This window comes from Aythya fuligula, chromosome 5 (genome assembly GCF_009819795.1).
Source record: "Aythya fuligula isolate bAytFul2 chromosome 5, bAytFul2.pri, whole genome shotgun sequence".
Classification (NCBI taxonomy): Eukaryota; Metazoa; Chordata; class Aves; order Anseriformes; family Anatidae; genus Aythya; species Aythya fuligula.
Genome location: NC_045563.1, coordinates 64084490 through 64112247, shown reverse-complemented (window position 1 = coordinate 64112247; position 27758 = coordinate 64084490). Strand labels below are relative to the sequence as shown.

Here is a 27758-nt window from a genome sequence, read left to right as displayed (position 1 = left end):
ATTTTGACATTAAAATGTGGATGTAGAACAGTGACATTCAGCCAAATAAATAGCAGTGTCAGCCTGCTCTGGTGCACATACTAGAAGCTTTTATTAGGATTAATGAAAAAAATTAACTATGAAATATGCACTAGGCAATATGGCTGACATTTTTTCTGTAATGTGAAGCCTCAAATGTTTGTTATTAACAGGAAATGAAAAAGCACTTTTTGCCATACCGTATCAGTACATTATCTCCAGTTCCACACACTAAATCAAAGGTCCCATTCAATAGCCCACTTTTGAAGCCACATCTTCAAACAGCTTTTTAAGCAGAGTGGAAGCTGGAAGGTTCAAAGTAACACGTTCATTCACTGTCTTGAATTTGTGGTATCTTGTATTATACACAGCACTCTGGGCTCCTCAGCAGCACTTTCTACCTAAAATGACAGAGACAAACAATTCAGTCAGTAAAGCTAACAACAATTTGTATCTTAATAAAAAAAATAATGAAAACAAGATTTCACTAATTAAATGCATTATATTTTATGACCTAAGGATCCTAAAAGAGGACCTAGGTCTCTTATGTCTGCTTTCATAAGTAAAGAACCATCAAGTTTTGGAAAACATGTCAAAATATGCTTCATTTTCATAGAACAAGAAGGAATCTGGATGAGTGGATCAACATGTGGTGAAATAAACTGCTCAAGTTCAACACACAACTTTAGCCTTTAAGCACACAGAAGATTCTTGAATCAGGAAGAGAATTTCAAATCATCACTTCAAGCTGGTTTAGGCTCTGACATGGTCCTAAATGCTGTGAGATAGAAATACACCTCATTGTTATTTCTCAAAATGCAAACCGCAGCTTCCAAGATTATTTGGAAGCTTGGAGACATCCATTAAAACAAAAAGTCTCTTCATCAAGCCACTATCAATTTTCTTTTACCACATCCGCTGCTGGGTGAGTCGCAGAAGTTCTTCTGCTTAAAACACAGTAAGAAAATTAACATTGAGCAATGGCAAACCATGTAGTCTCAAAGCACAACAAAGTAAAGAAAGCTAAAACAGCAACTTCAATATATCTGAAATCAGAAAAGTAACAATCTTGAGTGAAGAATGCAATGGAATAGAGGTAAAATTTTATAGAGCCAGATAAGCCAGGAAAATGGCCATTTTCATCACTGAAAAAAAAAACAAGGAAGCCAAAGATCTAGTGAAATACAATCATTATCTCAGTTTCGAAAGGACTTGCGCTTCTAAAACAAAGAATAACTAATATTTAAGTACAGGTCACACAAGAAAGCACTGAGGTCAGTAAAAGGAAAGAATTAGTCCGCAAGGAGTCAGCCTTTTCAACTTGTGACACAGGAAGTATTAGTAATGCATGTCAGACCACCCAAATCTCACTTCATGGCTAAAGAAGCAGTCATCAAGAAAGGCAAACAGATACATGCAGCACTATCGCCACTTTCAGTGGATAAAACATTAAATAATACAGCAAGAACGTGTTCATGCTAAAACCGTCGGCCATGTCAAAAACTATAGAATAAACAACTACAAAGAACTAAACACTTTAATGGTCGTGTATTTCTACATAATCAAACTCAACACAGATGACCAAGTGGCTACAGTCCCTTATGGTCTTAAACACTGAATCTCTTAATTAAGAGGAACAAGCATTTTAGCCTGATCCCTTTATTCTCCACAATTTCAAGATCAGCCAATAGTCTTCATGCAACTCAAAAAATGAAACATTAGGTAATGGCAGCATCTAGTCCTATCACCGGAGGAAGAAGTTGACAGAGACAGGCAAATAAGCCACTTCTTCCCTGTCCTAATCCATATTATGTTACCTTGCTTTAGACTGATTTTCTTGATTTAAAGCCCAACTTCCCTTAAGAATTTCAAGTACAATAAGTTTATGAAGGACACCCGAAGAGTTCAACACAGGACATTAGCTGCATGCTTAAAATATGCAACGTACCACTTCCAGCAAATCGGCAACTTGTCAGCTTCATACATAACCTTGACTGCAGAATGCAAGGTTTATGAACTACTTTCCAAGAAGACATACAAAACTATCTCTGAAACATTAGCTACACCTTAAGGAAATATAGTTCAAGAGTAAAGTAGTTTGATGTATGTAGACTAAAGTTAAATTTCACTAGTGATTACTCCTCAGGATGGATTCTTTCCCTTTGTTTCAAGCACAGAGCACCCCCCACCCTTTTTTTTGATCAAACAATAGGTATACAATTTGAATCTTTCATGGTATGGTTACGAAAGAGAAATTTATGGCCCAGAGTTCAGTAGTCCACTTCCGATTATTCTGTAGAAAATCATCAGGAGCTAAAATCAATAAACTCATAAAAGCACCTCCCATTCCAACCTACAGACCTTGGATTGCTCTGGGTCCAACAGTGCAGAGCTTAGAGGCATCTGGTACTACTCATACAGTTCCATCTAGAAAAAAAATGTTAACTCTAGTTTATATAGTTCCCACACTAATTTTGTACTGACCCTATATGACTACAGCAGGAAGAAAAGTTCTCTAATTGGAGTCTCAATTCCTTTTTGTTCTGCCTTCTCATAATCAACGCCACCATTCCCTTTCTCTCTGCAGAAGATCCCTATGAATTCAAATCCTCCTACTCAAGCTTTCTCCATTGCTTTTGATAACAAATCAGTTCTGACTCATACAGAAAATAATTATACTCATCGTATCTGATGGACGGAGAACTCCATAAAGGAAATAACATTAAGAGAACAAATTATAGAAGATTACAGAGATTTGCTGGTTGGGTTGCTGGATGTTCCATGCCAGACAAATCCTCTCTTCCTCGTTCAGAGCGTAATTCTGACAGAGTGAACTGGTTTAACTCAGGGATGTATTGCAAAAGATGTTAAGCCATCATTTGAGCTTTCACTGTTTCATGTTCACAGTAAATAGGTGAAGCAAAGACAACCTCAGTTTCAACTCTGTTCATATCTTACCTTTCACATACACCATCTGAATTATCAGTCTACACAAACATCTTATTTGGGATTTCTTAACAATAAAAATACTGTAAAAGGAAATACTGGCCAGTGATCAACCTCTGAACTACTTTGCCTGACCATTATCGAATCAAGTCCACAGGGTAAACAAAAAATAAATAAATAAATAAAATCACCACATAATTTGGTATACAATTGATAATACACAATTATATTTTTGATGAAAAACTAGAAGGCTACAGAAACACAATGGAAAAGCATATGAACATAACAGCAGAAGCTTCAAACTAAGTAAGACTGCATTTAATATGTACATAATCTCGGTATTCAAGAACATGCAAAAGAATTCAACAGCTCATGCTCTGGCTTAGAATGCTCATTTCTCAGCTCATGCTTAGAAATCAGTGCTACAGCCTCATGCTGTTACTATGTATCTAGTTATTAATAAAGTTGATTTCATCTGTCTACCGTCGAAATTTTCTTCTTCATTTCAGCAAAGATACTCTGTCTGCAACTCCAAAACATATCCTATAGTATATAAAAACAAAATTAACAAGTCATAATTCTTTAAAATAGTAACTTTTTTTTTCCCCATGAAATCAGTTTTATAGTGTAAATAAAAGAATACTAAATTCCAAACCACCACATGCAGAGTAACTTGAAAGGAACACCCTCCAACCATTGTAACAACAGAACAAGTTCTCGAATTAACATGTTAACATTTAAATCATTACTGAGTCATCACAAGATGTTAGTAAGTTGGGATGTAACCACAGACCACATTTCATGAAGTAAAAAAAGCAAGTGTATAAAAAACAGTTCAGGAAGTAAATTCATACTATACATTCCTTTGTTATATTAAAAGGCCCTGCAAAGGTAAATATTTTACCTGAAATGGCTTTAGTGCAAGATTAACATATAATCCTGTAATTCAGTTTGGCATTGCATTTATAAATTACGAAGGGTAGCCAGTTCTGTATGAAGCTGTTCCTTCTTGGCTCAATACTTTCTGTAGGAAAGTTTATATTAGTATGAACCCATTTTGAAGCATTCAACTGGAAATAATAAAGGGATAAAATTACTGACTTCACTTATTCCTTAAACTCTTAAAAGTAAAACTCTCTTATAGAAGAGAGTTTTCCTCAGTACTATCACACCACCAAATGCACCAATGAGCATTATGCATACAAATGTTTTCCAACTACAGACATCAAATTAATTGGTTTCTGAATCGAAGCACTGAGGTTTTTTATTTATCCATAAAAGAAGAGGAAAATGAAGAAATTTGGAAGTACGCATGATAGTAAGCTTAATAACTTGAGTTGCAGGCCCTCCACTGCATAAACAGAAAGCAAATGGATACTTAAGGCTGCAGTTTGGGAAACTATTCTATGATTATTTACCACAGAATTCTTCTACAAGTTAGTCTTTTGGTCAATCGTTTGGGATACTCAAAGTATGTTCTATATTATATTAAAAAATTGCAATTTTAAATGTTAGCCTTCTAAATATTAAAACACTGACACTTTCATCCCATGTCACTCCATATATCCCACACTCCCATTTGTATAGATGAGATTCTGAAACCTACATTCCTGATTCCTACCGTGGTAGGAATTTTCCGACTACGTTTTTAGACCAGACTTGGAAAACAGTTTTTATAATACTAACATATAAATAACAAACAGGTTGGATATTTGCAGACATTCCAGAGAGCTGTTCTACATAAGCATTTTCCTCATGTACCTTAAACAAAAACATATCAATTGGTGATCTATATAGATACATGTTGATGCAATCTTGTCATGCAAAAGCACATACATCTTAACACTGCTTTTAGATGTGGGCTTGCATTTTTTCAGCTTGAACCACTAAGTTCATTAAAATTTCACAGCAGGCATTTTACTAGCCTTAAGAGGACAAAGTGAAAGAACATTTTGTTTTCAAACGAGGGAAGACTCTCCCAAATTTAACTCCTGTTTCAGTCTTTGTAAAGCTTTCAGAGATTGAAACTTAAAGCTAAGCTCAAACTTCATGTATACTGTACTTGAAGTTTTCGGAATTCCATTATTGCAAACGGAGAAGAAAGAAAACAACAGCACGAATCAGTAAGCAAAAATTACAAATTTCAAGTCAAGAGTTTAAATAACAGATGTGCAAACTTTGGCTGCCAAGCACAGTTAACAGCTTATCGAGACTTTAAAACAATCACTAGTAGTTTCTAATGTCCACGCTCTATAAATAATTCTCACAAATCATGTAACAGAAGGCAACGCAAAGAGATCAGCAGCAAGTGGCAATAGTAAACATGTTCACATTCACAAAATGACTTGGATGATTAAGCCTAAAGCTGCAATTCTCAAACTTCATGTAGCATCAGCAATTTAAGACTATACAAATGCACACAAGTGACTACTGTCTATCACATTACTGCTATGCAAACTTTGGAGTGTGCATTCCAAGTCTTGTGTAACTGATTGGGTATAAGTTTTCACCATTGAAATATAGTTAAATTTGGTAGCTTAAGTCACAAAAAGTAGTCTGATTTTATCTCTGAAGTACCACAGTATAGAAACACTCAGACACTATAGTTCAACTGACCGGAAGTTTCAATTTTTTCAATGATAACAAATTATTGCAGATCTGCCCCTTGAGAAACCACAACTACATTCCAGCAGTTTCTTCACCTGCTCCAAGATGTCCAGTCGACTGATCTAGGCAAGGCATATTGGCAGCACCTATGTTTAACAAAGAACAGGAAGGCCAAAAACTTTTACACAGCAAGCAAAGAGAGAAATCACAGAGCTACGTACCATCTCCAGTCTAAAAGCTCCCTTCACCTTACGCATTCTGAACAGTGGATCTCAGTAGCCCCTTACAAGCTTGTAACTCACTCATCCCCCAGCTGGGCTAGTCATGTTCCATGCTTTTGCCAGGCCTGCAAAAATTCTTTCTTCAAGGGCCAGTTTCTCTGATACAGCCAGGTAAGCAGGTACATGCTCCTGGAAAGCAACACAGTGGCTAAAAATATCTTTGGAATGAGCAAAGCACCAAACAGAAGTCCTCCACCGCTTCGGACATTGCTGCAATTACTAACCTACAAAAGAGAACAAATCTGACATGTACTTGACTGCATTTTGGAGGAAGAAAGCAACTGTTTGAAAGAGAGTTTACTTAGTTAACTCTGTCAGAGCATCATGAGCTGTTACTCAACACAGGTACCTCTGCAGCTGTATTGTAGTTAATTAGGGAAAAGAAGCACCTAGAATTCATTATGAATGCCTGAACCAAAAAATATGTTTATAAGAAAGCATTTTACAGTACAGTTGTGGTAAAAAAAAAAAACAAAAAAAAACAGAAAAAAAACACTTTCTAAGCACTAATATAATGAGCAGAATAATTTTGAGCTCTTAACTTGAGGCATCTCCTACTACAACTTTTTCTGAAGAAAAAAATAATTTTAGGCTTGTCTTTTTGCTAGGAACACGAAGAAGACAGGAAAATAAGAAGGAAAATTACCAAGTCAATTAAAAAAAGTATTTTAAGTGATACAATTGTTTTAATTTTAAATAAACATGTTCTTAAGCCCACTGTTTATCAGCTTTTAATCCAGCACAGGTAAATGGATATTAAAAGTTCTAAGCAACTTCTCCACCCCACAATTACACTTAGAGATTTCAAAGGCATTGTGCAAGGAGATCCATAGAATCATAGAATATCCCAAGTTGGAAGGGACCCATAAGGATCATCAGTCCAACTCCTGGCACCGCACAGGTCTACCCAAAGTTTTAGATCATGTGACTAAGGGCACAGTCCAATCGCTTCTTATACTCCCGACAGGCTGGGTGCAGTGACTACTTCCCTGTGGAGCCTGTTCCAGTGTGCGACAACCCTCTCCGATTAGAATTTGCAAAAATACTTTAGAAAAACTGTCAATAGAGTCAAAATGTTAGGCTCAAAATCACACAGGCTGACCCAATTATATCCCCCATTACAAAGCTTTAAGTCTGATTTCAACCTTGTGAACCTGGTGCTAACTCTAACATCACAAACTGGTCCACTATTTCAATTCAAATGTTTGCAGTACTAGATCCTTGGTCATATTGTCTCTCTGCTTCAACCTATAGCGTTAAGCTATGTTTTCATCTCATGGCTTTGATATACTTCAACAATAATTAAAGCGATACCTAAATTAAATACTTAAAATAATTCCAATTACACAATAATTATGATTACACTTATTCAGTAATATGAACATGTATTTTGAAAACTCAATACGTAAGACTGATGAGTTTACAACACACTAAAAACACTCCACACATATGAGGCAGCTTGAAGACTGAACGCAGCAATGCATCACCTATACAAGGAGTTAAGGCCCCAGAAGGTCCCCTTCCTTGTGCTGGTACAAATGGTCATGCACCTACATGTAATTACCTCAGAATAACTAATCCTTCTTAAAATTAATCATATCTGTTTAGTTTTTCATAGAATCATTCAGGTTGGAAAGATCTCTAAAATCATCTAATCCAACCTTTAACCTAGCCCTGCCAAATCCACCACTGAACCCTGTCACTAAGCACTATATCAACATGCTTTTTGAAGGGATGGTGACTCAACCTACTTTTCTGGGCAAGTCTGTTCCAATACTTCACAACCCTTCCAGTGAATATATTTTTTTCCTAATATCCAACCTAAACCACCCTCTTTTCAGTAGGTTAGCTTTAATCTGAGTCAGTCTTCTTGTTTCTCAACTGAATGCTTAATTCTCCTTAAAAAGCATCAAGCGATATGCCAGTACCACAGAATAGTAGCAGCATTTTAATATGTATATTACACGTAGTATACTTAAATTACTAAATACTAAAACCACTAACAACTTTTTTTTTTGTTGTTGACCTAAAGACTGAAATTATACCCTCCATCTTTTGGTGGAGTCTCCTGTAAAGGTTGCAGCTGCTTTACAGGAAAAGATGAATATTTCCCCCTTCTGCTTTGAACGGCCTGGAAAAGCAAGAATTGTCATTATTGCAGCAATCACATTGCTTTCACCCTCACCCTGTATCTTCAGCCTACTGTAGACAGAGGATAACTGCTGGAAAGCATGGAAGAAGGCTGGAGCCATAATAGAGACGGATGGCCCTGGCCAGATGAACACCAAGAATGCTTTTCTCTGGCGGATGACCTGATGCAGGCAGGAAAAGAGGAATGACAAGGAATTCTGTAGCAGAGTCACTACATTCTTGTTTGTTTTGGAAAATAAGGTTGTGTTTTCCTCTCTTCTGTCTCACGTAGGTTTTTGGATTGATTAGTTATTTTCAAAGACCAACTCCACAGAAATTGCTTCTCTAGTAACACAAGTTTAAATTTTAAAAGTTACTGTTTGTTCCCCTCATTGAAACAGAGCTTGCTTATAAACAGTCATTCATGGAATGGCCAAATTACTATTTTCTATTTATGTTTCCTAACATAAGTCTAACATAACTTTCTGAACATGTCCAAAACCACACTGTCTTAAAAATAGTGTTGTTATTAGGGTAGCATTTACCTTTGAGAGTTTGTTCCTACTTTGTGGATCACTCACTCATTTTAAAAAAAAAAAAAAAAAAAAAAAAAAAAAAAAAGCATTTACAAAAGTAGAAATGACAACCAGAAAAAGTTGGTACAGGGCCAGAGTAGTACATTTATCCAGGGTGTTTAAAGCACCCTGAAGTGATACAGAGGACATGTCTGATGACAGCTGAATTACAGTCAAAACCTTTGTTTTTCCTTTATTACAAAGGCTACATTCGACCTTTAAATTTCTGCATTTTTAAGAGGACCTTAAATATATCGTTCTTAAGAACATACTGAAGAACCTGTCTTTTTACTTTTACGCCTCTACTGTTCCTTTAAATCTGGTAAATTAAAGGTGATTCAAGATTAATTACTTCTCTTAAAAATTAGATGCAGCAACTGTCAATAAGATAAGACTACAAATGTTTCCTGGTCACCCTACAGGTGACACAAAGACAAGAATGAAAAGAACAGATAATTAATGGATAAAGAACACATCTTCCATAATAATGGATCAAGTTTTTAACAATCTAAACCAGATATAAACACTGGACATTTTGATAACTTCAGTCTTGAGTTCAGTTCATTTCTGGTGTGTTTTGCACCCAGGACTAAAACAATGAGAATTAATGTAAATGAAGTTTTACATATTTGCAAACTGTCTGCCAGCCTCTATACATCCCCCCTTACAGTACAAGCTTCACATTTGGACCTGAAACAGCCCCATCTTTCTACCACTCCCATTTGTTTACATCCTGTCTGTACCTCACTTTATCACCATGCTCATTTCTCTTGCATCTGTAAAATCCAAGAACACCATTGAGATACATATAACACTTTCATCCATCGTATTGTAATCACATCATTTATTTCCCATGTAGAGTCCCAAAAGCAGTGGGCATGCTTTCACACTTGCTCACCATTCCATAAAGCCCAGGCATACCACAGACTTTATTGAAACATTTTGCTACCATGACAATAATCTAAAGGACATTTTTCTGGATTAAGATTTACAAATACAATGTTAGCCTGAAAACAATCAGAGTGAGAGGAAAAAAGGATTTCTCTGTTTGGGTAATTTTGAAATGCAATTTGCTTTACTAAAAAATTACTGGAAAAATATGCATACTTTTTTTTTTTTTTGGGGGGGGGGGGGGAGGGTTGGGGGGCGGAGCGACACAACAGACAGACAGACATTTGAGATTAAAAGACAGGAATCCATAGGTATTTTTTAATTCTTTCTGTCAATCTGCTGCTGGTGAAGGAAGAGGAGAATCTGAAATAGCAAGGTGGACCAGCACAGATTCCTTGTGCAGTTGTCTAGCAGTATGGCATGGAGCAGTTACAGTTCAGAACATAAGCACCCACAAAGCCTGGCCATAAACCGTATTTGCTATCAGCACCACAAAGGATTCCAGGTAGAACATGGAACACTAAAGCAGAGTAACTCCACAGAAAGCCATACCTACGATTATGTATAAGAACCTAGATGTTTTCTCCATATAGTAATCTAATCAATCAAAATACTTTACTATAAACAAGAGAGGCACTACCATTAAGTTTTACCTGCTTTATTTTTTCTCTAATTTCAGTTATTATTCTTGATCTCAACACAATACTTCTACAAATCAGTAAACTTAGCTGCCTTGGGTTCCTTTAGCTCCTGCAGTATTGCATCAGACTTCTTCAAAAATGCAAAAAAGCTCAAAAGCTCTTCAAAAGCTCAAAGTGAATCTGTTTTCAGACATAATCTACTGTAAATACTTTTATGGTATATCAAGTACATTTCTTACACATCTTCTAAAACTAAAATTCACTAATCCTACAGAATTCATACACATCTCCTCATTACTTGAAAGGCTTTCATTACATCTTATTGAGAAGACACACAACATTCAGGTTCTGCTCCAACACCACTCTCCTTTTGCCACGCAACGACATCCTGAACAACTGAATATACCTTTTTTAAAGGGGTCCTGGTTGTGCACCTACAGAGGAATTTAACTCAGATGAAGCATTCTGAGGAACTAGGGTACAATAAGGAGTGCTTAACTATTTTACATAACTGCCCATCTAAAACTCTGTCATTTTTCAGAAGCACTTAAAGTAGCCTTATGGCCACACAAAGAGTGCAGTCACAATCCCTCACGGACTGAATTCAGTAGAGTGATTTTTACCAGTTTTATCCCTTAATTCTTTGAGAACACAGACACACTCCTTTTCAGAAGTTATTTCAAGTGCCAGTGCTGAGCAAACATCATTTGTTTGACGCAGCTGACTGCATGCCAAACACTGCAAAAACATGAACAAAGAATACACTACACACTTTCACAGTGCCTAAAACTGTGATCAAGTTGGATACCATTCTACCTGAAAGCTTACAAGAAAAACGTAAGACGTACTAGTATTTCCAGGTACCAATACTTCAGTTATACTGCAACAGCATTGTTTTGAGAATATTGTTTTATTCAAGACAAGAAATATACAGTAAAATGTTAAATAAGCAGTTCACTTGAAAGTATACCATATTCACTTTCAAAAGGGTAAAGTGTAAATACAGCTTGAAGCGTTTGCAAAATGAACAAAAGACATTTCTGAACCGAATTAAAAGGCTGAACATGTAACTCAATTGCTCAGTTTTCTAGCAACATATCTTTCATGCTTAAATTTCTTATGCAAACCCAAAATATTTCCAAATAAAACAGGAGCAGAGCTGGATATATGAGTCACTACACATTTTTGGGTCACTACTGTATCCATTAAAAACATACCTGGGAGAAGTTTTAAAATAAGACTGATGATTTTAATTCACACAAGACTAAAACCTACAAGCCAAGGTAACAAAGTCAAGGTGTTGGGTCTGCTTAAGTTCCTTATGTTAGTAACAATATCAGCAAAAGGAAGTTGATGACTTATTGTCATTTATCAGTGATACTTCCTACCCCACTTATTAATCTGTGGAATAGGAAGATTCTTATTTTAAAGAAAATTATCTACACTGATCTAAATCCACAGGTACTTCAGTTTTAAAAAACAGAAAAACGGAATTATCGGACTTAACCTATTTAAGAATGACAGCTAACAAAGCGTTTAAAGTTTTTTTTCTTGTATACTGAAATTCTGAGCTGAAGACCGTTTAGAATTTAATACTGGCAGACATTTATTCTCTGCCCCCACGTAATTACTTTCACAGCTCAGAAGGAAGTCTATTACTTGTTTGATAAGCAGTGTATAACTGCACAAAAATGATGGTACTACTCAACTGATTTAGCAACTTTAATCACTGGTGACCCACACTAGCCAGCAGCACTTACAGACTGAGGTTTCAGTATCGAGTAGCTACCTCTTAGGCAAAAACTTATCATGATCTCAAAGTACCATTAGATAATCATCCTGATAAGTCTCTTTGTACTACAGATTACATACCCAGATGTATACAGCAAGGAGAACTAATGTGTGACTCCGAGAAGCTCAGTGATTGAACTAAGCATGGAAAGACCTTGCATGCTACTTTCACGTCTTATTCACCAATCTACAGTACTGAGTATTACACAGATAGTGTCTGTTTGCAAGGAACAAATGACTCAATGGAATTCTGTTTGGATTTTGTTTCCTAAATTTCATTTCCCAATTTGCTTGGCCAATGAAGTAGTCAGATTTTCACAATCATACCTTCATACTTTACGTCCAAAGCACACAAAAAAGAAAGTAAGGACAAACTGATAAGCTACCAAGCGGGTAGTTACTTGCAGAGTATCTTAACACAGCGGAATTAAAGAACCCAGGTGTCATCAACACTGAAAAAGAACGTCCCTTCACTAAAAGAAGCGCAAAATATCTTACTCTGATTCCTGTTCTTCTAATAAAGTTTAATGTGATACCCAACAAGAAACATCTTTTATTTGTTCAATGTGGGAGATAAAATGGATTAATTAGTGTAGGGATGAAAGGACTCACATTAGTTAGCTGAAAAATTTCACCACTATCTTTGAATAAATGGCAGCAAGTAAAAACCATATATTCTTATTTTGACGGGGTTTACTCTGGATAGTTCATGCTGGAACCTGCTGAGAAAGAATCTGCATAGCATTTAACTAGTGGCACAGACATTTCAGAAAGCTCACAACAGAACCCACTTTTTATATTGACTGATCCTATGAGCCTGGGCAATACTCTGTAAGTTGATACATCTTACAGAAACTACATCAACAGTAGTTTCTGTAAGTCAGTAAAACAAACCTGTGTTGCTACCCTTTCTTGCCAACTGTGTTGATAAGAATATTCCATTTCTCTCTATTTGAGGTAGATTTGCCAAATGTAAGTTTCAGGTCTACTTCTCAAACACAGAAAGTCATTAAAGTGTTTACCCTTCTAATAGCACCATTTTCTTGCTTCCATACCTATCTTTATATGCCTCTTCCTCCCTGGATAACTGTTTCACTAAACTAATGGGGGGGAAATTTACACCAAATAGCAAAGCAATTCTTAAAGAATGTTTAGCATTTATACTAGGGTTGCCCTGTATGTGACCCAATGACTTCAGTTAATGAATATAAAACACTCAATTTAGTGTTTTTTCAGATGAAGAGAGAAAAGGAACTGAGTATTGAAAGGAAAGGGATCATGGAACAGTTTGTACAGAACCCTGGTCTCAAGAAGAGGAATACTTATTTCCCCCATCATAAGGAATCATTGGTCACACAACTATTGAAACAATTGTGAAAGTGTTAACAGTGAGAGTGGCAGGAATGCAAGAACTAATTTACTAAATGCCTGTATAGCTGTGGACAAAAATCTTAATATAAACATTAACAACACTCAGCTATTAGAAAAGTACATTAGTACAGCTGTTCCAAATGAAGAACTTTATGCCAAAGTTATGAGCAAGAGAAAATTGAGCCCTGATTACCTGTACCTTAGCATTGCAGGCTGAATCTATGCAATGCCCAGAAGAAAAATTTTTCTTATGCTACTATAAGATATTTCAAAGGGCAGTAGTGGAACTACAAGCATTTTGTATCCATGAAAACACAATATTACTCCTTAAAAAAGCTAATGAAAACATTTACTATACTTTAAAAACAACCATCTGAGCTCCTATAAGCACAGATATACAAAAGACTTCGGAACAACTAATACTTCTCTTCCTATTCTTCCAACAAAGGCTGTTAACATTACAGATTCCTCCTATTACCAGATCTACTGTGGCCTCACAGAAGCCTTAGACAAGAACCAAATCCTTTTTCCCATCCACTCCTTTAATTGATTAGTCATTCCCCAGATCAGCATAAAGCAAACATCAGATTTTTCTTGCTCCTTTACACTGGAATGTAAAGGAAAAACATGGTTGGTGTACTCATCTTTGGCAGACGTTGGTTCACATCCCACCTGAATCTTTGGAAAACTGGACAAGATAACCAGCTATACAAGCGATAATTACTCATCCCTTTGGGAAGGGACAAAACATGGAACTGTAATCCTTATCCACTCCCAAAGGGTAGAACTGAAACTCCAAAAGACCTGCCTTGCCTCCAGCTGCTGCTAATGGCATAATAGGAATATTTAGAAGGTGGCTGTTGAGAACTCAGACCTGAAGAATTCTGTTTATCTGTAACTCAGCATTCTCTGCTTTGAGATTATTAGTGAATCTCAAAAGGACTCTAACATGAATTCTGTAGCATAATATTTCTTAAACTTCTATCACTGAAATAAAATGAGTACATACTGAAAAACACTGGAAAAGTTGAAGAAAGTTCTCTTACAATGTATATCATCGGGGGGCTTAACACAAATAATCTGGTTTTCTCCTCAATTTGATTTCTTATATTCTCAGAGAAAATACCATCAGCTTCTAGAAATTCCAAAGTCTCACAGAACTAACATTGCTCCATTCCAGTTACTTACAAAATGCATAGGGGCCCAATAAAGAACATGAAAAAACACACTAAGTAGCTCATAGTAGCACTATCTAAGAAGTTTATCGATTTCATATTTAAGATATCCATATTTGTAATCATATATTTAAGTATTCATCTTCTTTACCCATATTTCCCCTCTCTGCAGAGAGAAGTGCATGCAAAATCCCAGTCCAATGAGTCGGTTAAAAATACCCATCTGAATCATACTGTACATTCTGAAAACAGCTTTAAAGCCAACAGGGATACTATTAATACATATAACTAAGGAAACAGCCTCAGCTAAATTCTTCTATTAATCACCTTGCTGTTCCAGTTAGCTACAATTGCCACAAGGTTTTTTCCTGCCAGTCTCCTTTGCTTTTACATTTTTTTTTTTTTAAATAACTTAAGTACACTAGCTCCTGTTTTCTATCCCTTTTCCTCAATTTTTGGATTTTTTTTTAATGAAATATTTAGGCATACTAGCTACTACATTCCATCCCTTACATTTCTGGAGATCTTTTATCAGGAAAAAAGGGCTTAATATAGTCCTTTGAATCTCTAGGATTGTAAAAAAAAAAAAACCAAAAAAAAAAACTCGAGAGGTACATTTTGCCCTGACTTTACCTGTACAATTCTGTTTGCGTCTGAAATTAGAATTTTATTTCACGGTTGTTCCCAAGAATACCATTTAATGTATCACCACTTTGTTTTCTAAACACTGTAAAAACTGAAGCCCTTACCCCTGACACAAAGCCTCCCAGGACCAGTGACACTCGGTGTTCAACAGCAAAGAAGGGCTTGAATAATTTAACAGAAAAGTAAAACCGAAAAGTCAGATAAATACGGAGGCCTACCTGCCACGTGAACAAAAGTTCTGTTAACGCTCCCCTGTGCTATCTACTCCTTCCCCCCGTGTCACAGCACGGCTCGCGGAGTCCTTTCCCCGAGCAGTATCTCTCCTACTTGACACGCGTCATTCGCCTATCGCTGCAGGACAGAGGCTTAGCCTTCCTCTTCCACGCAGGCTCTTATCTTTAGCCTCTGACCAAACACAAACCTTCTCCCTTCCTCCCCGCTACAAGGCGGCGGCGAGGGGCCTACCCTGCCGCAAACACCAGCCGGGGCTGACTCGGCCTCAGCTCCCTCCGCCCGGCTGCCATCGAGCACTTCGGTCCCTTTTTTCCCTTCTCTTTCCCCTTCCCTTCCCTCCCCCTCCCTCGGGCACCCCGGCAGCCAGGCCCTGGTACGGGGACAGATCTCGACCCCGGGGCAGCCCAAGCCGTGGCCGGGCGCAGGCGCCGCCATCCCGCCGGGCCGGGCCTTCTCCCCTTCCCCCCCGCCTCCGCGCTACCCCCGGGCGCAGGGACCCTCCCGCCCCCTCACAAAGACGGGCCCTCCTCCCCTCCCCTGCCTCCGCACACAGAGCCGATGCGGGCCGGGCCGGGCCAGGCCTCCCCCCCGGCCCACCAGGCCCCCCAGACGCCGCAGAGGCCGCCGCCGCCGCCTCCCGCTGCCCGCCCTGCCCGCGGCCCCCCGCCTCACTCACCTCTTTGGGGACGAGCTGGTTCTCTCGTCTGGGCACCATGGCCGGTTGGCGCGGCGCGGCGCTGGGCCCGCAGCAGGCAGAGCCGAGCGTCGTCGCCGCCGTCGTCAGCAGCGGGAGGCGTGGGGATGCGGGCGGCTCATCCTCCTTCACTCCTCCTCCTCCTCCTCCTCCTCCGCCCCAGCCAGCGAGGGCAGCGCCGCGGCCCCCGCCCCCTCCACCAGCGCCAATCAATGAGAAAATGGCCGACGGCGGCGCTCTCGCGAGAGCCACCCGGCCCTGCCCCAGCCCCAGGGGCGGTCATGGCTGCCCGCACCCCCTGGCGGAGCAGAAGGAAGAGCAGAAGAGATTAGGCCTGAGTCCGCTAATACGCGTGCCCTATTCTTGGTGCCGAGAAGTTATTCGTGGAGTCATGCTGTGAAACCAAGTGTGTGTTCACTTTAAGCTAGTGTCAATCCAGGGATAATGGAACACTTCAAAAGGAAGAAGAGGGTATTTCTGTGGTATCAGTTAAAACTGTTGCTTTTTTTGTCTGTAGCAGGTCTAAATATAGTCTGGTTTTCACGCATAGGCACGTGAAAAGTCAAATATTAATCTTTAGAATAAATAAAATGTGCATTAAAAGAGAAATAATTATACTTTAATGTCACTTGATTGTGAAATAGTTGAGGGTTAGAAAACAGTTAACTAATGAAGAAGACTTGTACGTGATAGTTGGACTTTTTTTTTGAGAAATACTTTATTCTCATTATTTTAGTGTCCTCTTGTGGAAATGTACAGAATTGAGTTTTTGTTTGTTTGTTTGTTTTTTTTTTTTTTTTGTATCTTTTGCAAAGAAACTTTACATTTGGGGCTAATTTTGGATCTTACTGTATTGGAGACTGATGGAATTTTGTTGTAAAAAACACAATTAAGTGACCTCTCTCCTTTTTTCATTTTTAGTCTGCAGTGTGTAACTTCTTGGCTTCCTTTCTGTCATCCTGCCTTCCAGAAGGTGAGCTAAGTAGCATGTTTTGCAGTCAATATGTAGTTGGGGACACTTAAAAAAATAATAATTAAATAAAAAAAAAGCCCTTCAAAGAGATCATTTCTGACAATAGCAATGTCAGTAGTTTTTATTTTTATGTTAGAAGCGTGCTGTAATAGATGCTATGTTTCATAGTTTTCCATGAATTCTGCTCCTGGAATAAGTGCAAAAATCCCTTGGTGAAAATTTACATTTAATAATTTTTTCAATGTGCTTTTGTTTATATAACTTAATGGGGTCAAGTTATTGTATACAGTAAAGGCCAGTATGCCCTTTGGAGAGGAACTCTTGCCCTCTGTTTTAAAACATGTGCACCTTAAAGCCCCTCATCATTCTGAGACATTTGAGCACTACTACAATGAAATCCAGTATCAGTATGGGAAGAATGTGAGTCCCTTGCTTTATGGATACTTTGTTAGCACAGGGTTGCATAGACAGCATTAACCATTTACAAGAGGGAAACTGTGATTTTTTTATAGGAAAGCAAGTATAGAATTAATGAACTCATCTTCTAGAGAAGAGGATTTTTTTTTATTAATTCAGCTGTATGCTGATTAAAATGATTTAACTTTCTTTTAAGGGGGATTCTTGCATTTATCTTGATAGAGAAAAGGTAGAATTGCAGAAAAAAATATTATCAATGTTTGTAGGTATTTTGGCGAAGCACAGCCTTTCTGGTGATCTTCTGTTGTCCAGTGGATATCCAAAGATCCATGAAATTAGCAAGCAGGTACTTGAGTTGAAAAAGCCAGACCAGAGGCATAAACTGGAAATAGAAGGTAATAAAATCATCAGAGTACTGGGTGGCACCAGCAATGGTATTGGACCATCATCTGAATGTTGAGTTTAGTGTTACTTTTTTGGCATGTGTCTCTTTTAAGGGATGAAAAATTCCGAAGCTTGAGGGATTCTTCCTTTTGCATTAGGTATTCAAAAGCTTTCAGAAATGGTATATTTAAAAGTTCTTTTTCTGAAGTGTTATGATTTTTTTTGTCCCTGTCATTTGAGCTTATAAGGGGCGAAGCCATGGGACTCAATGACTTTAAAATATATTGCTCTGTTGGGATAATGAGATAGTCAACCACAAATACATGTCTACTGGGTAAGAGTCAGGATTTCTTTTTTTTTTTAAAGAAATGCTCTTGCCAACCTTATACAAACATCTAATGTAGGATGTGTACATGAAACATCTTGAAATGAAGTAATAATCTCTAGTTAATAATTAAATTTCCAGAAGCTCTTGTAATTTGTGCATGTTAGAGTGTTTAATCTCTTTACATGGGCCTAATTAAAGAGCAATATTCAGAACTCAGGTTTCATGAAGGGAATCTCCTAGTCCTTTATAAAGACTGATTAGCATACCACAGGTTATTATTAATACAAAAAAAATCAATATATCATACTAAAAAGCATGCTGGATTTGTGATTACAGGTCAATTTTTTTAGGCTATCAATTGTCAAACTATTGTTCAGAGATGCATTAATGAGAGTCACAAGTGCTGAAGTGTCAGATTTCAGCTGGTGACACTTCACTAGTTTTAGTCAATACAGACCTTATCACAGTAATGCATGCATCATGTTTATGGAAATATAGTTACAAAAACTCAATACTAAATAGCAGGTCTTTATTATAAGTGATGGTGAACTTAAATTAGCCTGTGGGAATTGGTTACCTCCCCCACCTCCACAGCCTCCTTCAAAGTTTATTGTGCTTTATCATTTCTCCTTCTCTGTAAGAATGCACATGCTCATGTCTCAACACTCAAGTCCAAGACTTGATAAGTAATGAAAGAAGTTTCAAAAATTAAATGGAGGGAGTATTCTACCTTACTCTGATACATCTGGTGGTGTGCCAAAAATGCTGGGGATGTAAATATTAAGAAACAAGCAGATGTTGGAATACAAACTGATGTGTCTTCCCAGATAATGTTAATCCTACCTTTTTCAAATAGAACATATATGTAAAGAGGCTTGTGTAAATGGTTTTCTTTGACATCTGCTCTGAAATGCTTCACATTTGATTTTTTCACATAGGCTGTCGGTGGAGATCATTTCCTATTTCAGAGGTTGCTGGCCTTATTTGCAGTATTCTTGTGTTAAAAAATAAAAAAAGTCCCAACAACAACAAACTGAAGTTTTCAAATCTTCACAAGTTGCTAATGAATATCAGAATGACATAGATGTATGTGCTAGCACAAGAAATGTGGCCAATGTTGATACAGTGTTCTTTTAGACCTCTTCCGCAGTCTCAGCACTTTATGGAAAACTGGCTGAAAGCCTCTCCTCTTTTCAATCCTTTGGCAAGTCTGCCTTTACTGATAAGAAAGAGATGTGTGAATGTTCAGGATATCAACCCAGCCATTAATTGCACTGCTTGTTACCTTGGCTGTTGCAGAACATGAAATAGTGAGGAATTTCTCTGAAAATCTTAGGGTATTATTTTGCCCACTGCTGCCCAATCCAGTCCTTTCAATTAGAAAAAAATTAAATCATCCTTTGGATTGATGAGGGCGAGAACAAGAAGGAGTTAAGGTGAACAAGTAGAATTAATGCAAGGTAAGAAGACACAATTACAGAATTCTGTGCCTTTTAAAAGTGCTTTTTGCTGGATTTTTATTTCCTGGGATCTTAGCTCCTAAATATGAAACAGGCAAGTAAAAGGCTAAAGAACAAATGGAGATATTTAAAAAAGGAACACTTGTTACTTTTAATTCTCTCGCAATTGTTGTTAGAAAGGGGGTTTTATATTCTAGCATTTTGGATTGTTTCTTGAATATTTGAGGCTCAAGAGTGGGAGTCAAAGTACTTAATATAAGGCATCTTTAATTTTCTGTGATCTGTAGTTTTCCACGTTGAAAGAACTGTATACACAGTTCTGGGAAATAAAAAAAATCTATTTCTACGAGTGGAGAGTGCTCGGGAAAATGTAAGCCCTAAATGGGAGATATGCTATGGAAAAAGTGTACTTTGCCTTCAGAAAGACAGGTACTTCCTGAGTCTAGTAGGTTGGTAGGCAAGCAGCTTTCTGAAATTAAACTTCACAACATTAAGAAAAAACACTCAGTTTTAAATTGAATGATAAACCACTGTGTTCTGCTGTTCTTAAAATTGTGTATTCTGCTTTAATCTTTATGAGCATACATGTACATTTCTGTTCTCTAACATTAGCTTGTGCCAAGATCTTCTTAATCAAAACAGTAGAGAATTATTTTAATTTTATATATATATAATATTATTATATATATATATAAATTATTTTTATTATATATATATATTATATATATATATATAAATATATATATATAAATTATTTTTATTATATATATATATTATTTTAATTATTCAGCAGCCAATGTTCACGGATATTTTGTTAAATATTATTTTCTTACTTTGGTTTCAAGACAGAGTTTTCAGATATTAGCTTAGGATATTAGTTTTCTGTGATAGCATTAATCTTGTTTGTGAATTCTCACCTGGGTTCGAAAATGAAATGGCAGTTCTTAAGAGAAATAAAAATCCTGCACAGAATTTTGCAGGACCATGAATTCCTTCATTAATTTACATCAGCTTAACTTTTCAACATGTACTTAAAACTACAGGGTAGTTTTGAACACCAGTAGTCTGAACAAAACACAGTTCCAGGGGTTAGAGCTCTTCATGTACTTGTCAAAATGTTTCTGGTGTTATTGGGAGTAAAATATGCACTAGCAGGTTGATTTCCACTTTGTGGTGTGAGTCTGGAAACACATGTGGGCTGGAATCGTGGTATTTGAGGGAACCCAACAAATCTCACACTGACTTTATTGGCTTAGGCTCACAGCCAGGCTGCAACTTTTCTGTCTAAAATGTGTTCAGTAGCTGGGAAATCTGCAGTCTCTCTGTACGTGCAAGACAGTTGAGATTACTTCATATATTCTTTCTGGAATCTGGGCTGGTATGGTATCTAACCCCCCGCCCCCTCTATGGCTGGGGATGGCAGGGGGAAGGCATCTCCATGATCAGCAACATAGCAAAGGCTTATGTGTAGGAAAAGAAAGAGTTGCCTTGAACGCATACCATGCTGGTAATGTCAGTCACTGAAATGGTCCTGTTACGTCAGAAGTTCAGAAAGAGCTTAGAGTGACATGGGTGGTATATTTTTAAAAACACTTACGCACATGAGGAGAGTTACCCTAAGAGTGCAAAGGCAGCACTAAATTAGGACAATGCAAAGTGCAAAAATCAGAACAGCTTAGCTTCATATGGAGCTGCCCTCAGTGTAGAACACTCACAGTATTTGTAGTTGCACCTTCGGGTCAGGGGAGTTGAATAGTTCAGTTTTGCTTTCAGGGGTTCCCAGTGACCATTTAGATTAATTCATGGTGGCATTTAATATTACTTAATATTTAATATTACAAGTAATATGAATATTACTTGTTTTAACAAGTAATATTAAAACCTGTGGCTGGCTCTGTGGTTCCTCCCAGCTCAGCCTCATCCTCATTTTACAGTCATCTGTCCTCTAAACATCTTTAGCTTTCTGAGGCTGTAAGGCACAGTTCTGCTCTGGGGGTTGCTGAACTTCCTTGCGTGAATTAATGTAGCTTTTTACCTTTGGCAACAGCAGAGGGAGCCGCCAGAGGTCTTGCATAGTATTTCAAATGTCAGCTGCCAGTATTGAGCAGCTGCCAGCACTGCATCTCTGGCAGGGGGAGTGTTAGTGTGGACACAGGGTGAGTCAGGCTGGGCAGGAACTTGTGTATCACTAGTATCCTTGAGTACTGGTAAAAATCTCCCAGCAAGTTGTCTCCTGTGTGCTTGGGTCATATATGAGGAAATACTACTGGCTTTTGACCTGAATCAGAATCATGGGTGTTTTGTCATTCAGTAGCTGAAAGTAAGTAGTTTGTCAGAATGTGGAGTCTACATCAATAAAAATTATCCTGTGGAATTAGTAGCCTCTAGAAGTGAAAGGTTAAAGCAAAGCAGTATGGTAGTGAGTCTTAAGAATGTAGTCTCTTAAAACAATGTCATGTTTTGCTGTATTTCAATTTAATGTTTTTTATTGACTTTTCTTGAAATGCATGCAATACATGCTGTTAGGTGGACTGAGTTAACATGAGAAAACAGTAAAAAAGAATTGTAACTGCTGCCCCTGTTGTTGTCACTGCCTTTTTAAGAATATGCCTTTTGGAGTAGCAGATGTGTTTCTTCAACATTCTGCTCAGAACTGGCTCTGAAATGTGTGTTAATTTCAGTCTCCTAGTTGCTGCTAGCAGGGATGTTAATTTCTTCCTGTACTGTTACTTCTTTGCAATGAATCTCGTGCCAACTCTTACAGGTTAACATGCAAGATGCTGCCTATCAGCTGTGATTTAAGCCTTGTTTGTTAAGTGGGCTGATAGATGTAAGCATATGTCCAGATAGAGACAAATGTCCAGGTCTGTTTGGATTCGGTTCAAATCCATTCACTTGGGGCTTGGCTCTTCAGACAAAGGGTTATTTTATGTGGTGCTGTTAAAGGAAGAGGGTTCATTGGACTTTTTGTTTGTCCTGGTTAGTGCAGTGGGGTGCATCTGTGGAATGCAGGGGTGTGTGAGTTACAAAGGTTCTCTATGCTTACTATGGATAAAGATGCTGGATACTGCAGTATTTGTCCCTACATTTTTTTTTTTTTCTTACATAGTGAATCCATGACCGTCTTGGCACAGGAAATGTGCATCTTTCATTCCCTATGACTTTGCATGTATGCTGGTTTTGTACTCTTTAAGGTAACAAAGATTTATACTAAGATGCCCAAATCAGTTTTACAATACTAAAAGCTATGTAGAACTGAATTTGGATAGTACCAGTAATGGCAACATTTACTGGAAATCGAATTCCAAGTCTGCCGGTAGGAATACTGTCTACTATGGCAAGAGTAAGTCAAAGCATGCATGAAGTTTTTGATGTCCTAGGTTTACCAAGTACGGGAGAACTTGCATTTTGTGAAGCCCACTTTCTATTCTGCATCCAAGATCTAAGACGTATTGTGAATTTAGGATTTTTTTTTTTGTCTAGGAGCATTTTCTGAAGTGGATAAAGATCATCAGAAGGTTATCTCATCAAAACTGCTCAAGTTATAAATAAAGATAATAGGATAATACTAATTTCTTTTACTTTTTTTCTTCCTGACTGCTGATTTCTAGGAAAAATAAAGGCCTGACCGTTACATGCTTTTTTCTGATAATACCCCAACCATTCTTTTTTCTGTTCTTCCTTATTTTATTGATGCTACTTCAGCCTCTTCCTGTGCTTGCTAGTCCTGGATTTTTCCAAAGACAGGCTGAAACTATAATGACCTGGTTTTTGTTAATCTTCTCTTTGTATTCTCATGTTATTTATTTTAATGTCTTTGAATTTATTCAGAATGACTAATATACTACATGTTTCAGGAATGAAGCGGTTAATTAATGAAGCTTTTACTACCTCATAAAAACATTCACAATCTTGGCAGCCTTGGGATGGTAGTTATTGCCTGCAATCACAAAGGCTTGGTTGCCACATTTCTATAGAGCTAAAGTAGATTAAATGACCTTTAGAGTCCGTTTGTACGTTCCTCAGCAGTAACAGCAATTTTACAGTGCCTCTTTTGAAAATTGACATGGCAACTCTTAACAAATAATCAAAATCTTCTACGCTAAAATGAACAAAAATGTTCACTGAAAAATGTTTTGAAGCTGTTTTCATGATTTAATATTTGTAAGTAAGAAATTCATAGCATAAGATAATTCTCAAAGCCAGACTGCTAGGTAGATTTTTGTTCTTTGGTTGCTCAGGCCATGGCTTTTCCTTAGGATGAAGTAATGAGCTGCTTTGTTTTAATTTTAGGAAGCGGAAGGAATGAAAGCAGTAACAATTTAAGCAGGATGGCTTTTTTCATCTCCAACAAAAGATGAATTTTGGGAAACTTCAGAGTAATTACTAGTCACTTTTGATGTTGTGCTGGCTATTTCAAATATGTCATGTGTCTGAGAATAATGCCATTCATTGCACGAGAATTGCCTAATGACTTTTTTTTTTTTCTAGGCAATGTTAAGTTGTAAAGCAGAAGTTATGTAAGATGCCACTTCAACCACAGAGTTAGTTTGGTACTGGTGTACAGTATGAAGAAGTCTTGTTAAAACTGTAATATCTGTGGGACATTCACAGGCAGAACTAAAGAGCTAGACATTAAATAAAACAGTAGACAGCATTTCTTATACAATACTTACTTTAGCTGTATAAAGTCTGGAGCTGTGAGAAGTATGATTTCAAATATGTGGTTATGTTGTTAGGTCATGTTCTTTCCCTAACTGTCATTGTTAAATACTTAGAATGTTTCATGTACCTGAGTGTTGCTGCAGCCTTATATCTTCTAAGTAGATGAGATGTGTAGTTTTGAACTATCCACTTACATTCCATTAGCTATCTTGCATTTTCATACATTTGCGGTGGGGAAGGAAATACTTTTACTTACACACTTCTTTTTAATGAAGTTATCTAGTACTTCTGAGCAAACATTTTGTCATAGCCGAAGTATTTGAACTTAGATTTGTATCAGGTATGCTAGTCCTGAGGCAGGGTAGAGATGAATGCTGCCATTTTGAACACAGAGAAGGAAACCTTTATTTTTTAAAGACTGAAAGTAGGTCGGGCAATCTTTTCTATTGCAATCTAGATGTATGTATAGAATAAAAGAAGTTAGATGTTAAAATCCTGCAGTGAAATATCCTCATGTCCTTTTGCTTCTTTAAATTTATAACATAACTTTGTCTTGTAAGAATAAACAAACCACCTTATGACTTGAATGACTTAATGACCTTTTCTTGACAGCAGATTTAGACCCTCCTTTATCACTATCCAAAGAGGTTCAGTGTGAGTAGATTAACATCTCTACGCGCAGAGAGGCTATTTCTATTTTAATACTATGCTCTTAACATCATGTTAGCAAGGTTTCCTTGTTCGTAATGAACATTGTAGCATTATCAGAAAATCCATTTCCATTATAATGGAAAGAATATTTCAAATTTCAGGTATGGGAACAGCAAATCATAGCTGTATATGAACACTGGAATTACAGTGTGTGATATAATTCACAATGTTTTAAATACTGCATTTTCATTTTAACTTAATGTCTTTCCTCTTTTCTGAACTTTCCCAGTTCAAGCAAGAAGAAGGAATTAAATTTATTTATTTTATGTAAATTTGAAGCTTAGCTTGATGATAGAGAACTGTACAGAAAATGGCATGGCAAAATGAAAAGCAAATACAAAAAGTTTGCAAAAGAATGGGAGCAATGCATGTGAGCAAAAACCCTTCTGTTCATGACATTGATCATAAAACAAACATCTTTAAAAGGTATAGACTACCTAATTTTTCTTTTGTTTCAGTATGTAAAGAAATTTTTGGAAGTTACAAAACACTTCTATTTTATAGGAGAGAAGCTAGAAGCAATAAGGCTTGGTACTGAAGTAGATAATGTGATAATCAAGACAGCTTTTGATAAGAAAATCTTATAAAAATGCCAAAACGTTAATGTTAAATTGAAGCAAAGCCACTTCTGCTGCATTTCTTCATCACAATAGTCTTGTTGCTGAGAAAATTGAACATAATGTACTGAATCGCATAGGCAGCTCTGGGTGTCAGACACCTTGCAAGCAGGAGGTTCTTGATTCTGCTGTGAGCTGTTTTGGTGCTGGAATCAGAGTGAGTTTTGACAAGAACAGGAAATTGCATAAGGGTGTCTCAGGCTGTTTACTAGTAGCTAAATGCCACTGGAATAAATATCTATACTGGCAGTACAGAGTCTCTTTTGTCATCTAGTGTAGCAACACTGTAAATGAAAACTTAAGGCCTGAGACATGAATTCAGAGAGGGAAGCCTAAGGAATAAGGGAGCTTCTAATATCAACTTGGAAACTGAAGCAATATGCAATAATTATGTTCACAGATAAAAGCTTTCTGAATCCAGTAGTTCTTTCTGCAAGTATTGCCCTATGATCAGTATTTCCATAGACAAAGAAATGTTGAAATCCTCGTCCCACTGCACCCCTCAAGAAAACCTTCCCACTTCTCCTCTCCAATGCTGTATAGGTATTTTACAGTTTTCTTGGGGGTCTTTGGACAGAGAAACCTGTGATGAAAAGAGCCAGTTGTCTCAGCATAATATGACATCAAGATGGAGATAAAAGTTTCTCAGCATGTGTGTATGTCATACAGACAGAGCACTTTTTCAGTTCTGGCCTTAGTCACTTCTTTATTAGGTAGCGAAAGATTGCAGACTGCCTTGAACAGTGACTAAACCTCTGTGTGTCTTGCAGAATTAGAACAAGCGATGATAACACAGGAGTGCTTTCTGCATTATAACCTACTGGTGATGGTTTTGCATTTGTTCAAGGCATATGTAAACAGTTGGATCCTCTAAACAGCGTCTTAGTGCAGGGCTAATGTTTTCCCAGGAAAGGGAAAACAGTGTTTTCACCAAGTCAGATATTTAATGTCCTAAACTACATTCGTATGCTGCTTAATTCACCTTGTTTCTTTACAGTGAAAGCTGGTTCAGATGCTGAGTTTTCCAGAACACACGTATGAATCCAGTGCCAGCAATCAGGAGGAAAAAACACACCAGGAAGTTAATAAGACAAAAACATCCTTGTTGTTTCACTGCTGAGCAAACTAAAAGGAATGTATTTACATGCATTTACTGGAGGTTAAGACTAACTTGTTATTTAAGAATACTAGAATGTAGTGAGTGGGTTGGAAAGAAATATGCTGCTATATTGAAATTAGTACAGTTCTAACAGATAAAGGATGCTTGATTACCTCACTGAGATCTCTATTATCCACAAGCCTTCTGCACATCTCTGTGCTATATTCTGTCTGCATCATCAGCCAGTTAAGAGGTGTTGTTAAGAATATACCTTTTCATAACTTCTGATATGGGAATGGTTTAATTAGATTCTTAGTTGAATAACTGGAGTTCAGTGACTGCGTTTTAGTTTACACTAATGTTAAGTTCTGTAATTGGAAAGGAAGGTCAAGTCAGTAGGGAAAGATTTTGTCAACAGTAAAAACTTTAATGCTGATCATCTATGATACTGTAGGAATTGTCCTTGGTTTTATGTCATGTGTATGTCTTAGATATGTTGAAGTTCTTTAATAACTTAATACAAGTTAAACCCTTTTTTATTGTATTTTTATTTTCAAGGTCTACCTGTCAGGTCTTCATTTCTGTGTAGCTAGAAGAATTTTGACTTTATTCTTGGGAAAGAGAAGCAAAGTTGAGCTGAAGTAAGCTTAGATGGATTTAGATCAACCAACATTAAAAGAGTTTAATCTTTAAAGTAAAGGTACTTCCATGTTTTCTTGCTATTTTAGAAATCAATTTAACACTAGTTCAAAAATAACAAAGGTAATATGAAAGTATTATACTTGCCTTCTTTATCTTACGTTTTTGTGACAAGTACATTTTTTCATTAAAAGAATTAGCTTTTGATTTAAACATTTCAGCTATTTAAGTAAAGCTCTTATTTACTATTACTTGTATGTTTTCTCCAGAGGGGTGTTTTTCTACAAAGTTGTCTACAAATTTGAAATTCAGTATTTTACTGCAGAGAACACAATTATTCTTCATCTAGCAATCTGTACCACCCCTATTTTTTAAAATCTTAAGATATAATCTTAAATACTTAAGGCATTGCTCCAACAGAACAGTGAGAAGCTGCTCTTCTGTTAACTTTGCATTCTGTTTTCTC

At 37.1% G+C, this 27758-nt stretch overlaps 2 protein-coding genes across 3 annotated transcripts in view; one reads left to right on the top strand and one right to left on the bottom strand.

Annotated features, from left to right (window-relative positions):
* Positions 1–184: 184 nt before the first annotated feature.
* Positions 185–16105, bottom strand: LOC116489866 (ubiquitin carboxyl-terminal hydrolase 47-like). Its single transcript, XM_032188571.1, is given in 5 exon segments — positions 185–270; positions 273–362; positions 365–419; positions 3448–3507; positions 15982–16105. Coding segments are annotated over 5 exon segments (330 nt in total). The 5' UTR covers positions 16021–16105.
* A 181-nt stretch (positions 16106–16286) lies between these two features.
* Positions 16287–27758, top strand: part of GALNT18 (polypeptide N-acetylgalactosaminyltransferase 18) — a 309298-nt gene continuing 297826 nt past the window's right edge. The window contains exons 1-2 of one of the 2 annotated variants that reach the window (XM_032187758.1): positions 16287–16405; positions 16921–16972. The gene's annotated coding sequence lies outside the window, so the exon portion shown is untranslated. Of the gene's footprint in view, positions 16471–16920; positions 16973–27758 lie in introns of both variants that reach the window. The other variant, XM_032187759.1, reaches the window with a different exon arrangement.